The 21338-nt window shown below is 27.4% G+C and overlaps 1 protein-coding gene across 25 annotated transcripts in view; it reads right to left on the bottom strand.

The window, feature by feature from the left end:
- slo (calcium-activated potassium channel slo) overlaps positions 1–21338 on the bottom strand; it is a 155815-nt gene that overhangs the window by 67221 nt on the left and 67256 nt on the right. For 5 of the 25 annotated variants that reach the window (XM_065516312.1, XM_065516311.1, XM_065516315.1 and 2 more), the window contains exon 7: positions 16111–16202. The exons of the other annotated variants lie outside the window; for them this stretch is intronic. In XM_065516312.1, the coding sequence (XP_065372384.1) occupies positions 16111–16202 (92 nt within the window). The remainder of the gene's footprint in view (positions 1–16110; positions 16203–21338) is intronic. 25 annotated transcript variants of the gene reach the window in all.

Genomic DNA, 21338 nt, shown 5'->3' with positions numbered 1-21338 from the left:
ATCTTAGCTTGACAATACAAGAAAGAAAATTTGCTGTTTGTTGCTCCATTTTTTGCTATTATCATTTTGAAAAAACGTTCCCAAACAGACAAAATTTTTTTTTTTTTTAATTTTTTTTGTTTAATATGGTTTCTTTTTAAGTTTATGACAATTATTGATAAACAAAAAAAATTATAAAAATTTATTTCGTTACTTTTTTAAAAAAGTTGTAAAATTCTCGAAATCCTTCAAAACCCAAATTCAGACTTTAAATTAAACTTATGTTCATATTTATGCAAAATATATATTTATTTTTTTATTTTTTAGAAAGAAGACAATATAAGATTTCGTTTGCTTTTTAAAATTACGGCGAAAATTCTGAAACAAACTATAATTTTCCGAAAAATAAAAATGTCTATATAATCTTTTTTTCAGTGTATCTTTTTTTGAGAATATGCCTTTTTATGTATATTTAACGATTTGAAAAAAAAAATCAAAAAAATTTTAATTACGGCTCCCATGAATTAATCGCCACTTTCGGTGTCATCGAACTCACTGTGCGATGCAGTGTTGCCAACTCTTGGTGAACAATAGGGGCTAAAAAAAAAGTGCTAAAAAGTGGCTAAAAAAGGGCTACAATTTTTAATTAAAAAAAATACATAATTTGACACAAAAACAACTTAGAATGTTTCATTTAGCTATGCCGAATAGACAAACAAAAATGTATGAATATAACACACGTTCAAATGCAAGAAAATAAGAATATTTATTCCTGTATGTTGATCCTTAACTTTAAAATAACGTAATATGGTGCCCCACGTATATCATATGCCGATGTTTTTAAAGCCTCGTATTTATCACCTGGCCTGCAAAATGCTCCTAGGCAAATTTCTTTATATGAAAGACAAATTATGTATAAAGTAATCCTTTGTGATAACTTCGATGGAGAATATTTTGATAAGTGAATATATGGCAAATATGCCTCTCATTAAATGCAGAAAAAATATTCTAAAATATGACAGAATTAATTTTCATTGGCAAAAACATAAATTTTGTAAACATATCAAAACTAAGATAGCCAAAATATGTAAACATAAATATTTAATTTAAATTTGGAAAAAAGTTAATTTTTTATATGTGATCAGATAAAAATTATCATAGCTAAATTATTATCGATAATGAACTGAATTTTTCTTTCTAAATTGGTTGGATTGTCTTTGAAAACGGTATGTGTTAAAAAATACATGGCATGTGTTATAAAATATTTGTTAAAGTACTAAATTTACGTCAATACATCGCCCAGATAAAGTTAAAAGTATTCTCTTTAACCCTATATATGATTTTATAAACGACCCGCGCGTAAAACATTAACATATTTATTAACAATTTTTATTCAAATAACGTCCATTTTCTCTATATTAGTTATGGCATTTTTTAATGTATGGAAGGTCCAACAATTTGTATGTGCTTAAATTGTTTACTGGTTCAACATTTTTAGTTAATTTTTGTCATAATATCCCTGCCAATTTTTAACTGATTTTATTAATTTTCTACAGCAAAAATTTCAGATCATTAGAGTAAATATATATGGCTAAATGAAGATAAAAAAGGCTAAAGGCTAAATTAATTTTTTTGTGGGTAAACAAGATTGAAAAGGGCTAAATTTAGCCTAAAAAGGGCTAAATTGGCAACACTTGTGCGATGGCTCAAACACATTATAATTTTTAACTTTTTGGCAAATCAAATTTTATTTTGCTCTTTTTGAGAACAATCCTCCTCATAATACTGAATACATGTTCATTGTTAAACATTTTCCATTTTGTGTCAAAATTGTCTTAATATTATTCCAATGATCATCATCATCACACTTGAAAATTGTAAAATTTATTTTCTTTAAATTGTTATAATTTATTTGTATTTTTTTCTTAATAAAAGCTGCAATGTTTTTTTGTATTTGGTGTAATATGCGTGTATTGTATTTGTATTTCTTGTATAGTTTATTTTCATTTAAATTTTTAATTGGCAAAATAAATCATTTATTTAAGAAAAGTAATAATAATAATACGAAAAACAACAATAAGAAAAATTATAATCAAATTCGTAAATAAGTAGAAATAAAATTGAAAATAAATTAGCACATAGGCACATTTACTTTGTATTTTTATTTTGTTTAAATAAATTAATTGAAAACTATAAAATTTAAATAATTAAAAAAAGTATTAAAACTAAAACATAATAAATAATTGTAAAGAGAGAAAGCAAATAAGGAGCAGTTTTTTGTATTAAAAGTTGTCGGAGTTGTTAAAAATTAAAAAAAAGTGAAACTAAATATAAAAAGTAAGTAATAAATAATATAGTAATAAAAGCGTACAAGATGCAACAAAAATGTTTTTTTGGTTTTTTTTCAAATTTTAAAACTTCTTTTTTAAAGTATTTTAGTCTGCTACCCCATAAAAAATACATTCATGGATTTGTTAATATTATTATTATTTTTTAATACAAAAATATAGATATTATTATAATTATTTGAGTGTGTGTGTTTATCTTTATCTTTGTTTTTTTTTAATAATTTTTTTTCCACATCAATTGTCAAAAACAAATAAAACGTTAAAACAAATACATTCATGTGTATTGGGTGGCAATTAGCAAAATGATGGAAAGTGGTTATTTAAACAGATACATGTTTAAAATTTTAATTTTTGGACAAAAACTAAAATGTGTAAATATTCGAAAAATATTGCAAAAAAATCGAATTTTGATTATTGTTTGTTTATAACAATTGGAACGACAGGGGAGTTAAGGTCAAATATCTACTAAACATTTAAAAATGTACCTCCTAACCACGACTTTCGTTAGTGATATAAACGCCTTTGTTGTTGTTGTACTACACTCTTAACAAATAAGTCCTTGTTGTTTTTGTAATTATTTTTTAATTTTCTTATAACATTCTCTCTTTGTTGACTGAATAGTTCAAAAGAACGATCGCGAATGTTTCTATAGCCTTTTTAGAATCGCATAAGTGTCTGTAGATGTAAATTTTGATTTATTTTCGTGAAAATATTAAGGCCCTAATTTTGTAAATCACGTCACAAAGTGAAAAGCAAAAACAAAAATTTCAAAAATTTTAAAATTTTGTTTTTGTTTTATATACAAAATTTTCAAATTATGAAAGGCAAATCAACGCTTGAATTTTGGTGCGTTTGTTCTGTTAACAATTGGTATATAAAACAAAAACAAATTTTTAAAATTTTTGAAATTTTGTTTTTGCTGTCCATATAAATATCACTTTGTGACGTGATTTACAAAATTAGGGCCTAAGAATTATTCGCTATTACGTTTATATTTAATACATAGCTCAGCATGTCCCCTATATTAAAAATATGGTACTTCTCTTGGAATTTTTACTGCAATTTCGAAAAAAATAAAATAGCACCACTTACACATTTTTTATAACAACAGATTTGCTTCCCAAAATTGCTTTAATGGAAAGCACGTGTTTAAAAGATTTGATTTTATTTTTTTATTACTTCGATCATAAAGTTTAACAAAAAGCAAATATTTTAAATAAAATGGATCGAGGAAAATACTGTAGTGCGGAGAAACGCGAAATAATCAAAAAACTAATATCGGATGGAAACAAAATGATTCACAACGCAATTAATTATACAGAAAAGGCTTAAAGATGTGGAAGAAAATGAGTTCTGACCCCGCTTCACGCCAAAACATTGGTCCGCGAGAGCAAAAAGGATCCTTTCAAAGATGTAACCGAACTAATAAAGGACCTTAATATAACTGCGATAGTACAAACAGTTCGAACATGTCTCAGAGAACATAATTTAAAAGCGTGCAGTAAAATCTCTCTTTTAAATGGAAGACATGTCGCCAAGCGCATAAAGTTCCCAAAGGAACATCAAAATTGGCCAATCCAAAAGTGGAAGAATATTTTATGGACAGATGAGAGCAAATTTGTCATATTTGGAAAATGTTCTCGCTTATACGTCAGACTTCTTCATTTTTCCATAAAAGTAAAAAACTATACATTTTTTTTTTCAATATTATAATGTTTAGCTTGAAGTACTTATATGAATCAGATCTTTTCAAAATTACAAAGTAAAACTTCGATGTTCGTTGGAATTTATTTTTTCCAACTTCTAAGTAAGACAACATAAATCTATTTCGAATAACTCAAAGTAATTCTTAGAAAATGCTTCACAAAGATATGAGAATATACTCAGAGGACCTTAGGTCAATTGGACATCCTTAGATTAGATTAAAGAGGCCCGATCTTTTCTGCAAAGCTTTAGTTCAGCATAACAAGTTAAGTTCACGAATGACGACTAAATTCCTAGTTAAAAATTGTTCTTGGATACGATACGACAAACCTAATTCTACATGACACAAAGTACATGCCCCGAGGTTTTGTACTGCAAATCAAATAAGCAATCTCATAATTATCCTAAGGTCGCCCAAATCAAACGATCGCCCTATTTCTAGGATTTACTTCTTGAGTGCTTGACAAACCATTTCTTCTGTCACAGCTTAACTATGGTGCCAATTCAACTTAGGAACTGGAATCGATAAATGGTCCATATAATAAGCCAAAGAAAGGTAGAAATTTGATCATATCCTTCAGTGAGACTTCTCTAATATAGTTCAAATCATCATACCAAAACTGAAATCATAGCTGTTATTGAGAGGGACAGTCACACAGAAGGTCTGAACCGATTCTTGCTCCTCTTCCTTCGAAGAGCTTCTATTACATAGGTAAACCACACGTCGTATTCAACACACATACATGCCCCAGTAAGTATCCATGTGAAAGTCTAACAGTATTGGATTGTTGGTTCTTTCCCATGCTAAATAAAGTGTGAAGAAGTGTAGTCATGGTGATGCTCAAGCAGTTCAGTGAATCAGCAAACAGACAAAGCCTTGATTGCCCTAATATTGATTTCGTACACAGAGAAAATTGATTCATGATTGCCAATCGAATGACTCGGTTGCAAATATAGAATTTTTCGGTTTTATCAACAGAATGTCAGTTGATAAAGAAGAATTTCAGTTAAAGCAACCAAACTTGAGTTCTCCTTCCAAAATTTTATAGCAACAATTGTAAAAGACGGTCACTAAAGTAGAATCATTCGATTGGCAACAAATTCGGTTACTATTACGAATCTGTTTTCTGTGTGTATATGGCAACCGTCGGTCAATGTTTCAAAATAAGGCTTACGGGTTTGGTTCGCAGCTAGGTTTCCCAAAAACCTGGGAAATTTCGAGAATTTCCTTATAAGTTTTCTTCTTACAGTTCCTGTATTATTTCTACACAGATAAAACCGATTCGTGGAGATTTTTTGCCAATCGAATAATTCGATTATATCCAAAGATTTATTCGATACTAATTAGAAACAGAATAAGTTGTTCACACAGCAGAATTACGATTCAGCAACAATAGACAAATTCGTTCATTTATCAACAAATTCGGCTATCACGGCTATTTAACACAGACAAATTAATATATCTGATAGGTCGACTCAATACAATTTAAATGAATTATTAAGCTGCTTAACATTAAAACTTCTAAGGATATTCATATTTAGAGAAAATAACCAATAAGCATTTTTACTGGAATTCAAGTTGAAATCAAGTGTAATTCAAGCCTTTTATTATAGTCAAACAATTGAATTACAGTTGTATTAAACTTTATTTCAATGTATTCTTCAGTAAAAAAGAAACATAAATTCAAGTCATGTTTTTTGTTTGAAATATATTTAATTTATCAAATATTTCTCAAGTTTAAAACATAATTACATTTGCATTCGAGTCAAATTCCAACAAAATGTGCAAGTATTTGAATTTTGGGGACTTCAGTGCATATTGGGGCATTTTGATTTGAAAAATTTCTGTTTCGAAACGAATTCCTCATTTTTTTTCCTGAACTTCTTAAATTTTTTGATAAAATTTTATACCATATGATAACATGGAGACGAGATGGAATTGTCAAAAACACTCATATAGTGTTTCACATAGTTTTTGTTACTAAAGCATTCTCATCACTTAGGTTTTTGACAAATGAGTTAGGTCTTTGACAGCAGAGTTTCCGCTCTATGTATATTCTCTATGGTTTATGGAATATTGAATTATAACCGATTATTTGAAAACTTTTACAGTCTTTAATTAATATTAAAAAATTTCCGGGAATGAACTGACTGGAAAGCTGAAGGCAAATTAGGAACCATATTAGCAGCCGAAGATGGTGTTAGATATTAGGCAGCCTTAGAGATACCTAAATACCAAGGTAATCAGATAAAAAACCTCAAATGGTTCGCGTCTTAGCATATAGCTGACTTAGCAGAGCTACATTTTATGAAGAAATTAGTGACTGTTGTATTTAGTCCCCTATATTCTCCAGATTGTCAAAATTATTTTATCTCCAGTGAAGACGCGTTTTTTTTCGTACCTGGCAATAATTATCAACAGTTTTTCGTTGACAATTATTGCGAACATAAATGACAGTTTGTGTTTGACATTTTAAAGAAAACAAAAAAAATAAAACATCAAAAGAATATTATTTGCAGAAATTTTAAGTTGTGCGTTAACATAAATACGTTTTCCCATAGACTTAATATTGTTCCGTTATTCTGCCGACGTTATTGCCAACATCTTTATTGCTAGTCTAGACAAGTAGATACATATTTCAAAGCATCCATAATCTGTAATGAAAAACATAACCTGTTCAGGACGAAGATACATTATGGAATTGATCAAAACTCCATCATGTAGAAGTGGTGCCCCAAGAACCTGAAAAATTTACAGGAACATATTCTAAAACTTAGATAAAAGTTCATCACTTCCATGTGAAAAATTCTAATTCTTTTTTTGAAAATTCAGACCATAGAATAAACGCATAGAACGGAAGGAGAGAGGAAAAATTACACTCTTTTCACACATACGGGTGATACAAAAACAAAATACATGCAACACATTCTCATGAATTAGGTTTTTGACAACAGACTTAGGTTTTTGACGCTCTTTGGTTCAGGCCATGATACAATAATTGTAGAAGGTAGAATCATTAGGGAGAGTTTTCAATATTTAGCCCTGCAATGTCAAACTATTTTTGATTTTTTCATATTTTCTTTTGTTTGACGTTACAAGAATTGTATAATTGAGAATGTATTTTCTACTGAGTATAGCTTATATTGTTGTGTCATGGTTCAGGCTATATGAATATCAGGCTTGATGCCTGTCGTTCCAATTGTGTTACCAAGAATATATTAAAGATTTTTCCATATTTTACGTTTTTTTTTTACTAATTGCTTTATTTTGTCAAACTCTCTACTGAACTGCATGCAATTTAGTGTTAATAGTCTACAAGTACTCGTACAAAAAGGATCACCAAACTACAATTTTAAAACAACAACATAAATAAGGCATTCATTATGCATGCATACGGCATGCACTTTATTTTTTAAAAAATTATCAAATGATTAATTATAAATACAGCTACTTAGAAATGTGTTAAACATAAATGAACCAAAAAACAAACAAAAAAACGGAAATTTTTTTTATTAAAAATTATAGAAATATACACTGACAGATTGTTTGACTGGGTGAGTGACTGAATTGATACGTGAATGCTAAGTATGTTTAAATGATAAAATGAATATGTTGGATTTTATTTTTAAATCTTGCAACAAAAATGTGTAAAAATGTGTTTTGAAATGGATTTTTTTTAACATTTATACACAAGTGTAATTGTAATGTTAATAATAAAGGTGGTCAATGAAAACTTACTTGTTATTTTTTTTTTATTAAAATTATTATTATTTTTTTTAGCAGGATGTCATTTAAATGATCTTTATGAACGAAATACTACTAGAAACAAACTATTTTTGCAATTCCAAAAAAAAAATATGGTTGTTGTTTAAATAAATGTTGTTGTTTACAATATATAGAAAAAAAAAAAAGAAATATTGAATTCAAATTCAAAAGCAGATTGTAACGTATTTTCAATTCAAACAAATTGTACAATATGCCTGGCCACGCATTTTATTCTTTAATTATTAATTACTCAATTAATTCAAATCTGTTTTATTAATTACATGTTTTATTTGTTAACAATATTATTTGGTTTATTTCAAAACTAATAGTGAAAACTAAATTCCTGTTAAAGGTCCTGTTTTACAGTTATCCAAAGTATTTACTCAATTCTTTCAAAACAGAGACAGTTAAATACAGAGAAAGAGAGAGAGAGGATTAAGTAGAACATTAACAAAAGTTTAAACTAAAGTGCAAGTATTTTTATTCAACAAAATGGTGGTGGTGGTGGTTGTTTTTGTTTAACAATTTCAATTATTTACCTAAAATTATCCTAATGAAAAACGAAAAACCAACGAAAATAAATTAAATAAATTATTTAAGAAAAGAAACATACAAAATTCCCATTTTCTGTAAACATGTTTAACATTTAACCTGTATTTCAAATAATGAATACTTCTTTGAATATTTCAAGTTTCTCTTTTAGAGAATTAATAACCATTTGACCCATGAGTACAGGTTAAGGGTTAAATAAATTTAAATAATTTTCAAATTTGTTAAAAGGGGAATCTTGTTTTAAAATTATAAAGATTATTTATTACAACTTTTTATAACTAAACTTAATACATTTGTTTAAACCACTAAAATCACAGTATTTTGTTTTTATTTTTTAAGTAATTATAATTTAATATCTGCTAATTGTTTAACACTGTACCGCGTCTATGAAATTTCTGTGTGTGTTTGAAATTATTTGAAAACTTTTTTCAAGTTTTTTTGTTTTTTAGAGTTTCTATGGAAATCGTATGGGTTTTTTATTGTTTCAAATCAAAATACTCAATTTAAATAATAAATTTAAACCTTTAAACTAAAACCATAACTCAATGGAAATAAATTTAATAATTAAAATCAAAATCTGGTTTCTTGGTTTTTATTATAGTACGATCATATAATCACATGTTTACACAAACTAATTTGTTTAAAAAAAAAATAGAATTATGATTTTTTGGTTAAATTTTATTTAATAATAATCAATATATCAATACCAATATCTACAACACAGTCACAAGGTATTTTAAAGAATTTAGAAGAAAATAGAAAAATAGTATATAGAGAGTTTATTTAATTTTAAATTATGTAATTTTTTTGGTATTTTGTTTATAATAGACACACATTTAAACAATTAATAAGGAATGGTAGGAAGTTGTAACGAAAAAAAAATAAAATTATTTTTAAAATAAATTTTGTTTTTTCAAAATAAAAGAAGAAAAATTAGAATTTAAAAAAGCTATATTTGAGCTGCTGAATTCTTAAACTATTTATTTTTGGAGTTATATATAGTATTATAATTCAAAATTCCTGATTGAAATATTATTCACAATTTCTGTACGAAATTCAGAAATATTTAAAAATCATTAACAAAAAAACTCAACATTTTTAATTCTTAATAATTAGTTTTTGTTACTGAACAGGCCAAAAATGTATAAACAGAACCCAAGTGGCAGTCAAGTTAAGACTCTTGCTTAGAAAGGCCACCAAAACTGATTATCCTGTCAGAATTATTTGGTAATTTAATGCAGCTTAAACCAGAGTATCACAAGACCTTCATAAAAATTACGAAATTCATTGGATATTGCTTCAATATTTCTTTTATCATTAAAATATATATTCTAGGTCCTTAAAACGGTTTAGCTATATCCATTCATCTGTTTCTCTACCGAAGTGGCGTAAGTCAGTAATAATATTAACGAATTAATAGAGTTTAATCACATTTTCAGTAACAAACTCATCTGGCGATTATAAGATTTTATTGGGTTTGTAACTTAAAAATGCTGGATTCGGTTTTTGTTTTTAATAACTTATATGTCATTTTGAACGGTACATTTATTCTCACTTAGTTATTGAACATTGTAGTGTAAACAACAAAGTTTTTTTTCTTCGAAAATGTCAAATTTTGTATTAAAAAGCGTCATATGCGGGAAGTTTGCCTCTCAAGCACACCAAAGCTTATGGTGAATGTGTTCCATGGGTTTCAACGTGCGAAAGATAATTTGTGCTGTACGGAAGTGGTGATTTTGATACGGAAGACAAAGATCACCCAGTTTGAAGATCAAGAATTGGAGGAAGATCAAGAGCAATTTCAATACTGATTCATTCAAAAGGATTCATCCAAAATCAGGGAAATTGGGTACCATACGAATTGAAGCCGAGAGATCTTGAAAGACTTTGCATGTCCGAAATGCTGATTGAACGCTAAAAAAGAAATAAAATGTATCTATTGCGATAACCCGAAGCATAAGAAATCGTATATGAAGCCCTACCCTGCCTAATCCAGACATGAAAAAGAAAAGGTAAATTAAAATTCGAAACAACTATTATTTCGCGTTGGAATCATTACGGCTAAATAAGATGACCAGAAATTTTGTACCGTATTACCTTACATTAACACTTAAATTGTATTATGTATTATTATGATGGTTTTTGTGAAAGGGCAAAATTTTTTTTCTGTAAAAATACGATTGTAAAAGTTTTAGCTCAATCGGACTTTGCCTTCCCGAGCCGAAAGAGTCCTTATGTTTTCAAAAAGGCTATCGCTAACAGCTTCTACCTGACTGATACCTGTGATATTCTCTAAAGCGGAAATTATCCGTTGTTGATCATCTCCTTTGCTTACCAATATTGCGACAACAAACTTTAAATTAATATTTCTCTGTAAGTACCATTACAAGCGACAAGTCAAAAGCAAAATTGAGATTCCCAGATTTTTACTTTCTGTTGTAAGACATGATTAGTAATGGAAAATTAACTAGTAGATATCAGATGTTGCAAAATGACGTAAAGTTCAAGAGATGCCAGAATAGTTATCTTACAAATTTCTTAATTGCTCAATATTTACTTGCGACTACTTAGTACTACGCTGGATACATTTTGCGGTACTCGAAAATCATTCCAAATACATGCAAATTGTGTAAAAACCTTTGACACGTTCCAGCAGTTAAGCAAGTAGTTAATGTATCTCTTATAGACAGTAATTGTCACTAATCTCTGACCAATTTATAAATTTTGTTGACTCCAATTTATAAATTTTGGGTAATTTGACACGCCTGTGCTCTTTGTAGTGAAAAGACATGTCAATTGGTTACTTTATACATCTCAGGTAATCTAGTGGGAAGGCAATTGTCACTAAAGTGTCTCTAAGTAATAAAAAGTCACATTCAACGCTTATTTTGTACTGGGAGTATTTTCTACAAATTGTGTTGATATAATTCTCATACAGTTTATTTTCTTTTTGCTTAAGCATACTGACATCCCATGTAACCTAGCGTGAAATCAGGTGTCACTTTAGTGTCTCTAAGTAACATATAGTGTAGTAACTTTAAATGTTTATTATTTACTGATCTTTAGAAAGTAGTTGTTTACCCACCAAAAGTAATCTATTGGAGAGTTGATGGAGGAGTTGGAGGAGGAGATGTCTTATTTACTGACTGATCAAGTATCCAGTTAGGTATCTAATGTGGTAACTGATTGTTTGTAAACGGTATGTGAATCCAATGTGTTGACTTCTTTGGACCAGCTATCAGACATTGTAATAAAAAACTGTGTAAAATAACTAGTCACGTAGCGAGTTATGTAACTAGTTGTCACCTGAAATGATAGGTAAAATCACCAGTTCGGGACTGTCTCCTAGAACTGCTGGGGTATTATTTCAAATGTCTTTGTTTTTAATTTAAATTTAAACAAAACATTTTGGGTTTTTTTTATAGTAGACAACCCTGTAAATAGGAGTACCCGAAATAATAAAGTGAGTATTCAAACACTCAATACTTTATTTAAAACCTTATGGTCTATATCTTGAATCGAATTCTAAAACAATATCCTAATTGATTAATATGTTTAAACTATATTCAAACGGCCCACAACACTGGGATCACAATATCTTAATACTTTTTTATTTGCATCTTGTCATTTGAAACTTCTTTAACTAAATGCAAGTAAAACTTAATTTTAATATATTTTCAATAAAACCCTAATATATCTATTTTTATTATAAGATTAGCAACAGCTCAGTTAAAAGAAATTTAAATTTGTATGCAAATTAAACTTAAAGTAATATAAAACCTATATCATCGAGGAATATGCTGATTAATTGATTAAAATTATGAAATTGCATTATGTATTTATTAAAAATCTTAATAAAATAGGTCATCTTCATAGATATAATTTCAATGTCGGACATGTTTGTAGTTATTCAGAAGCTAGAGAATTCGATATAATTGAATTTGCTGTCCCTATATATTTAGCTGTATTGCTGGCAATGTATGAAGTATCTAGTAACGAATATTTACAAAACTCTTCAATTTCAGAGTTGCACTTTTGAATTGGTTTTTGTTTTTAATAAATTGTATGTCATTTTGAAGGGTACATATCTGTCATTTATTCTCACATAGTTATTGAACATTATAGTGTAAACAACTACGTTTCTTTTTATGCAGGGAAATTTGCTTTACTGCTTTAATTTTAGAAAAAAATAAAGCTTATAGTGAATAAGTTTCATCGGTTTCAATGTGCGAGAGATGGTTTGTTCGTTTCAGAATGATTTTGAAACGGAAGACAAAGATCGCCCAAGCCAGCCAAAAATGTTTGAAGACCGAGAATTGTAGGCATTACTCCATGAAGATTGCTGTCAAACTCAACAAGAGCTTGGAAAATCATCAGGATTCATCAAAAGCAGGGAAATTGCGTACCATCCGACTTGAAAGGCAATTTTGCGTGTCCGAAATGATGCTTGAAGAATCATTACGATAACCCGAAGCGTAAGAGATCGTATGTGAAGCCCTGCCAATCAGCCGAATCGACATCACAGCTAAATTTCAATGCCGCTAAGATAATGCTCTGTATTTGGTGGCAACAAAAGGTCTGGTAAGACCTTCACAGGAAAACTGTACCGAACACTACTGATTCGTTTGAAGTGAGCATTGTCCGAAAAACGGCCAGAATATGCTACCAGACATGAAACTGAAATATTCCATAATGACATTGCTCGGCCACATGTGGCAATACCTTTGAAAAACTATTAAGAATAAAGTAGATGGGAAGTTTTGCTTCACCCGCTTTATAATTTGTTTCGATTGAAGCAGAACGCTATCTCTGGGATACACTTCACATTGGAACAGAGTATCCGATATTGGATTGATTCGTTCTTGGCCTCAAAAGATGAGCAGTTCTTTTGGCTCGGAATACAAGATGGGAAAAGTTCATAGCTAACAATGGCCAATACTTTGAATAAATATGTATTGTAGAAATGTTTCAAAATAAAAGCTGAAAATTCATACAACCAATAGAATATAGAATTTAAAAGAAGAATCAAGTTTTGAATATAACAACTCAAATCCGAGGACTTATATTTCGTTGTAAAATGTCTAAGCAAACTATTATAAAACACTTTTCTGTTCCAACTGTTTTGTTCTGAAACATTCGCTAATATTAATATACATAATTAAAATATTTTGGATATTAATATTTTTGAATTAGCACAAATTTTTTTGATTCGATTTCAATCGGACTCTATAAATTTGATAGTAAATAAAAAGCAACAGAAATTTGGTTTTGTAAAGCGAATCTTGACTGTCAAATTATGCCTAGTCTACAAAAAATCAGCTGTGCTAGGTGATAACACCCTTTTGAATATGCACTAACAAATGTTATTTCATTTTCGCCGTAATTTAGTTAAGACACAGTAATAAAGTAAGCGAAGACACAATACAGCATTGCATAGATAATTTTCGACTATATTAAAATAGTAAATAAATCATTTGAAGTATTTTGCATATTTGTAAAATGTATTGAAAGCCAAAAAGTAAAACTACTTCAAGTAAATCAAGTGTTTTGGCCATTTAAATACAATTGAGCTGAAACAATGGAAGTTACTTTTATTTCGAAATAGCAGACAGATTATGCAAAATTAACTTATAATGCAAAATACGTATTTAAATACTAAGAAATGTTAATATTTTATTACATATCAATAAAAACTTGATTTATTTTAACATATTTTTGTTAATATTTTTTACTGATTTCAGCAGTTCTCATAGTAAAACATTTTATAATCAATTAATCACATAATCCTGCAGCACCTAATTTCATACATCTTGAAATTAAGAAAATTATGGTTACAAATTCATCAGCATGAAATTGGTGATAGGTTAGTTTCGATCAAAAACCAATGCATATAATATAAACTAAAAATAAATAAGTTTTCCACAAATAAACCATAAAAATTAATTATTATTGGAATAATAGTTAAAGATGTCTAGTACAAGAGAAAAATTTTACATTACGACTGTACTTTTTATAACTTTTTTTTTAAAAAAACACAATAAACACCAAACGTCAATTATTATTTGTTTTTTTTTTTTAAATATTATTGACATAAACGATTAATTTTTTTCTTTTGAAACATGAACAATAAATTATTTTTTTTATATTTTTCAATACGGAATATCAAGTTTCAAGTTACTGGAGAGTAAAAAAAAACAAATTATATAGTTACGACCAATATGTTTGTAAATGCCAATCGTTAAAGAAATGTTTATTTATAAAAGTAGGAAAAGAACTCAAATAAAAATTATACTTTAATACGATTTTTTGGATTTAATTTAGAATTTTTTTTTTACTCAAACAAATACAAAAACACAAAGCGTGCAACATGAGACAGTAGTAATGAAAAAGTTAGTAATTTATCGATTAAATAGAATTAGAAAAAGATAGGTTTAATTAAATTCAATTTCATGTTTAATTAATATTTAGACACTAAACAAAATTAATACAATTTAAGGTAATTTATAACTGTAAATGTCAATTAATTAATGAAACTTTAAGAGATGAAACTTGTAAATAAAACCTAAATGAATAAGACAAAGAGAAAGAAGAACCCAAAAATAGAAAATAAATGAAAAGGAAACTAAAAATTAACGTAATTATTGGTTAAATAAATATGTAAATAGGGGACGAAAGTAAAACAACTGAAAAACCGAACGAAAGAAAAATTTTACTTTAATAAGGAAGGAAGTTAAAACAAAATAATAATTTCCGGTTCCGTTATTTTCTCATTTTAATATTAATCTGTTTTACTGTTTTACTGTTTTACTGTTAGTTTGTTGTTTGTTGGTGTGAGAGAGAGAGGAGAGGAGTATTTTATTGGTGTTGTTGTATGTGCTGGTATTTATGTAGTTGAGTGTTATTAATTTTATTATTAAAAATGGGGATTCTGTTTTATGAGTTAAGAAACGAAATAAATGAATGAAGAGAGTAAAGAAACTGAAAATATTTCTTTCTTATTACAACGTTTTCTTTTTTGTTTGTTTTATTGGGTTAAGGCTGACTGGGGGGGTGAGTTAAAGTTTGAGGTTGAAGGCTCAATTCATGCGTGTCTGTATTTTTCGTTTAGTAATTTGTTTATTGTGAGTGGGCGGGGGTTAGAAAAATTTAGTTTTTGTGTTTGAATGTTTCAAAATGTATCGATTTTGTTTAGAGGTTGTTAATTTGTATTATTAAAACAAAAATCAAAATAAAATTTCATTTCGTTTCGTGTTTTTTTTTTTTCTTAAATGAATTTAAAGTCGTTTTGTAAATGTAAAAACAATTAAAATTTTTAAAGGACTTGTTTTTTTGGTTTTGTATGTAATGACCAGCAAAATAAAATAAAAATATATATATACTTGAAAGAAACTAAAAATTATTTTTATTTTTTATTTTACAAACATTAAAAAATAAGTTTCACTTATTTTTTTTATATTTTCAACTTGTTTAAATTGTAATTAGAAATTTCATTTTGATTTGGTGTTTATTTTATTTAGTTCTCTATAACAAAATTAAAACGAAAAATCATAAAAATTAAATTAAAACCAAAAGATAATAAAAGAAATCGTTTGGTTTTCTTTTTTTTTTGTAACAAACTCAAGTGTTTTCAAAACAATAAATTTGTTTAAATTTTAGTTAAACGTTGTTGTAGTATTTTTTGTATGAAATTTTTATGATTTTTATTTTATTTTGTTTTTGATTGTTTTTTTTAATTTTTTTATTAAATTTTCAGATTCTCACCTTCGACCCTTTTCATTTTTTAATGTGCCCCCATATTTGGCTCTTGTTCCAATCAAGTCTATAATCTCAGGTATACAACTTGCAAATATCGCCTGTTTTCAATTATATGGATGGATGGATCAATAAATTTTTTAAAATTTTAATCAAATTGTTAATTTTTTTTTGTTTGTTTTTTAGGGCGAAGAAATTTTGTTGCAAATTTGTTCATTAATTTGTTTTAAATCTAATAAATATAGGTATACGTAAATACAAATTGTTAGCTAAAAGTAAATATTCTGTCAAATCTTCAATTCAATTCATAACTTTAATTCGAAAAGCTGCTGTTTCCATGAGACCTAATTTGTAGCGAAGAGAGTGGAATGAAGAAACCTGTCTGAAGAAAGATGCCAATTTTTTTTTTTTTTTGTTTGGAACGAATTTTTGTGGAACCTTTTTTGTATTAATTTAATTTTCGTTCATTTTTCGGATAAGGATTTGCGTTTGTTTAAACAGAGATTATTGAAAAGTTTATGAGAAATTATATAAAATTTTAATGAAATAATAATTCAAAATTTATAACAATAATAATAAAGATAATGATAAGTAATTGTTGGTTTAGTTGTCTGCAAGTACCAGTATATCGAAGGTGATTTTAGCAAATTGGGTTTCAATGTTTCAATTCAATTAGAACGGGTTTCATTATTCTCTATTTCAATTTTTTTTTGTATGAGGAAACTTTTTAGATAAAGTTAGATTTATAAAACAAGATTAATAGATCGACAGTAACTAAAAATAATTTTTTAACAAATGTACTTCTTTATTGCCTTTTCACAGTTCAGCATATCTAACATCTACCATCAATTTGCAAAGAGAATTGCACAGAGCTGAGTGATAAACATCTGTCTACATCGATGTAATTCTGTACAGAAGATCTTAACGAAATGTTCCTATCTCATTTTGTTCCATCTAATCCTATCTCATTTAGCATCTAATCTCTCGATTATTTTAGTGTCAACACTAAAAAAATGGATTTAAATTAAAAAAAAAATTAAAGAAATATTTATTTTTTAGTTTGAAATGTGTTTATCAAATTCAGCAATATTTTGAAAATTAATCTTTTTTCAAAACCTTTTCAATAAAATTCTTTATTATGTATATTTTGCGGCCATCGAATGCTTCTAAAGATCAAGTAAATATCACTGATGAATGAACTACTTCCAGAATAGTGCCTAAGAATGTGTGTTTGCTTCGTACAGCTTCCGTAGAACCTGTTTCTGGGGTGCCAATTTCAAACAAAAATCATTGATTTTGAAGCTTTCCAAATAACGTGTTCTAAATCCGCAGCACTTCTTTAGAATCAGTTCTGGTGATGACAATTTTAAACAAAACTCATTGATCACAAATCCAAATTAAGACAACGTAGTTTTAGATCTAATGCAGCTTTTCCTGGGTAGATATATATTCATACTTATCATATCAATGCAATTCATTTTACTTCTAGTTCTCTAGCTTTAGCATGAAATCTGTAAAATTTATTCATTTAATAACACTGTGTGTAATTTTTTGAGCCATGGAAATATAACCATACAGAACCACCACTACGTGATAAAAGACCAAAAAAAAAAGAGCAGTTCCTCCCAGATTTGGGGCCTCGGTGTCATTTATGCAAAAAAAAAAAGTGATCATATTCTCAGGCTCATATCTTGCAAACAGTTCGGAATTTTGATTTACTCTCTGAGGCAAAGTAGTAGCCCTTGTCATAAAGAACACATAAAATCAAAAAACTTGTTTAAGTTCAAAATCGCCAAAAACTTTAAAGAATTCGAAATAAATTTAGAAATAATTTTTTTTAAGCTGCCTAAAACTATGCTTTAGTTTAATTCCTTTAGTTTTCCTTACTACCTTATATTGTTAAGAATCATTTCTAGGAAGTTCATATGTTCTAGAAAGTTGTTTATTGAGATCTTAGGTACATTTTTGTAGCTGATTGTTTCCTTGAATTTTGAATTCGAAATAATTTTTTTTTAAAGCTGCCTAAAATTATGCTTTAGTTTATAATTATTTAATAGTTTATGGCCGAAACACTTAATTCCTACCTAAACGGTGTTAGGAATCATTCCTAGGAAGTTCATATGTTCTAGAAAGTTGTTTATTGAGATCTTAGGTACATTTTTGTAGTTGATTGTTTCCTTGAATTTTGAACGGTTAAAAAAATTTGATCTTGAAGATGAAGTTTTTTTGATTTTTTATTTTCACAATTGAAGACTAAGAACTCTATGAAGACTATTGCCAAACTTAACAAGAGCTTGTGAAATCATTGGGAGCTACTCAATTAGCAATTTCAAAACGTTTGCAAGCAGCAGAATTCATCCAAACGCAGTGAAATTGTGTATCATACGAATTGAAGCTAAGAGACGATATTGTCTGTCTGAAATGCTGCGTGAATGGTATAAAAGAAAATCATTTTTGGCACAGAATCATTTCTTGCGATGAAAAATGGAGCTATGAAGCCCGGCCAACCAGCCGAATCCACACCAATGCCAAATAATATGGCGCTGAAGTAATTATCTGTATTTGGTAGTTCCAAAGGGTCATATATATTATGAGCTGCTGAACAGGAATCCTGTACCGAATGCAACTGATTCGTTTAAAGCGAGCATTGTCAGAAAAACGGCCAGAATATGAGGCCAGACATGAAACCGTAATATTACATCACGACAATGTTCGGCAACATTTTGCATGTTACCTGTTAAAAAGTATTTAGAATCAAGTGGTTGGAATGTTTTGCACCGTTCGACTACTATTTGTTTCGATCGATGCAGGACGCTCTCTCTGGGAGCATTTTTCCCATTAAGAAGAGGTTTATGTATATTTTCTTAGTTTTCTGAACAAATGAAATTCAGAAAATTTCAAAACAAATTTAAACATAATAGACAAATTGAAAAAATTAATATAATTTGGTTAAAAATTTTCGAGTGTCTATTAGATATACTACCTCCAGCACTTGTAGACAACTAATAACAATTAAAAAAACTTAAATTAAAACTAAAAAATAAGTAGTAATAAAATATTTTGTTGTTAACTAAAGGCTTTTTTTATATTAAATTGATTTCATTTTAAACATTTTTTTTATTCGTTGTAGGTAAAAGACCAAAGGCTGCGATTTCTTGGGGACATGTGTTTTAATACAAATAAGTGTTTCATTAGTTAAGACACAATCTAAATATTAAATTAATTTTTTTTGTAAAAAAAATTTTGAGAGATAGAAAAACATGGTTTTAAATTTAAAACAAAGAACAAAAATAACAAAAAACGTGTAAATATGATTGGTATGTGTGTTTTCTTTTTTATTATTAGAACAATAAGAATAATAATTAGAATAATTAATATAATTTAAGTTTAACAACTCAAATATATATTTCAGAAACGATTTACGAGAAAAATAAAATGGTAACAGAAACTGAAACAGAAACCATATGAAAATAATACTTTTTTCCATTAACTATGTAAGTATGTATGTATAATTTGAATACAGGGAACTACTTATAAATACAATGACGTTTCTAACCTATAAAACAATTTTCATATAAAGTATATTTTTATTTTGAAATAGTTTTTTTTGTAAATTATTTTATTCATTTTCAAACATTTTATATTTGGAAAATTATGCGTGGCTGCGGCATACAGTCTGTGTGTGCAAGCAAACAAAACTTAACGTGGCAATAATTTTGAAACGACATGGTTGTTTTTAAAAAAAAATAAGTTTTACTCAAAAAATAGGTGAATTTTTATTTAAACAAAAAATTGCCAAAGATTTATTGTAATTAGAATATATGTATATTTAAGTATATTTCAATAGAAAGTAAAGTATAAACTAAAAATCAAATGTTAGACAAAAATTAATGAAACACAATTAATTAATTAAGCTAGTTGTTATTGATTGAATGATTTAATTGTTATTTTATCATAAAATAAATAAACAAACAAACAAAAAAATAATTAACAAAAAATACAAAACAAACGAACGAACGAGAACGAACGATTTGTGTTAAAATTATTTGAATTTTTCAACAAAAACGCAACTACAGCATGAATTTATTTATTAATTAATAATAAAACAAAATAATTATAATTAAACAACATGTAAAGGAATCTTGGGTTAAGTCAAACACTGTTTATTTTTTTTTTAAATTTTTTGTAATTTTTTGTTTTTTTTAAGAAAATACTAAACAAAAGCTTGATTTTTTTGTAACTTTAAAATAAAACCATAACATAAATTAGCTACTTTATAAATTAGAATAGTAAAAGAAATTAAATATTTTAATATAAAAAAAAATATCAAAAATATATAAATTATATAAAATTAAAACATAAATATTGCATTAACTCAAACATTCGATTTTTCATTTTGTTTTCAGGTCTTTAATGAAAGGAAAATTTCAGTTTTTCCAAACTAATTTTAGTATAATTTTTTTTAATGAAAAACCGCTTTAAACAACAGTCTGTTTGTTTTTTTTAAATTCAAAAAAATAAGCTTTTAACCCAAACAAAAAAGCTTTAAAGTGTAATAAAAATACAAAGTAATTGTTTATGGTTTTCTTTGGTGAAAGCTCTACTCAAATGATTTTTCGTCTTGAAAAATAAAATTTTATAGTTTTTGTATCAAAATGTTTTATTATAAATTTTTATTTTGGATAAAAAAAATACTTGTTCGGAATAAATGGAATTTCTAAAATCGACATATTCATCGATTTCTGTGGTAACATGTTTGTTTTTTTTGTTGTTGTTGTTGCTTTTTATTTCGAAAATTAACTTCTGTAAATTACTTAGATATTTTTTTTCTTTTTAATTTAAATATTTCAAAAAATATAATGAAGCAATTTTTAAAAAAAAAAAATTAAAAGGGCAATTCAGCATTTTATTTATTTCAAATTTGGATTTTGTTGATTTTGTTAGTAATTTGCTGAGAGGCATTGGAAGAACAAAAGCCAGTGCTTAAACTAATTATAGAATATTTTTGTATATTTTATCAAAGTAAGGGGTCGGTGGTGCTCCCATGATAACTCACACATATTTTTATTATTAATATTGAATAAAATTAAGGGCCTTTTTCACTAAATACGAAGGAACATTTTCTTTCTTATTTTATATTGAAAACAACAAATAAATTTGAATTTTGTTATTGTTTTAAGCCAGGCCCTAAAAATAACAAAACTATCATTCCTTATATTGAGCACACTTAAGCAAAA

Source organism: Calliphora vicina, chromosome 1 (genome assembly GCF_958450345.1).
Source record: "Calliphora vicina chromosome 1, idCalVici1.1, whole genome shotgun sequence".
Taxonomy (NCBI): domain Eukaryota; kingdom Metazoa; phylum Arthropoda; class Insecta; order Diptera; family Calliphoridae; genus Calliphora; species Calliphora vicina.
Note: the sequence above shows the minus strand (reverse complement) of the source record. Positions and strands in the feature narration are given on the sequence as shown.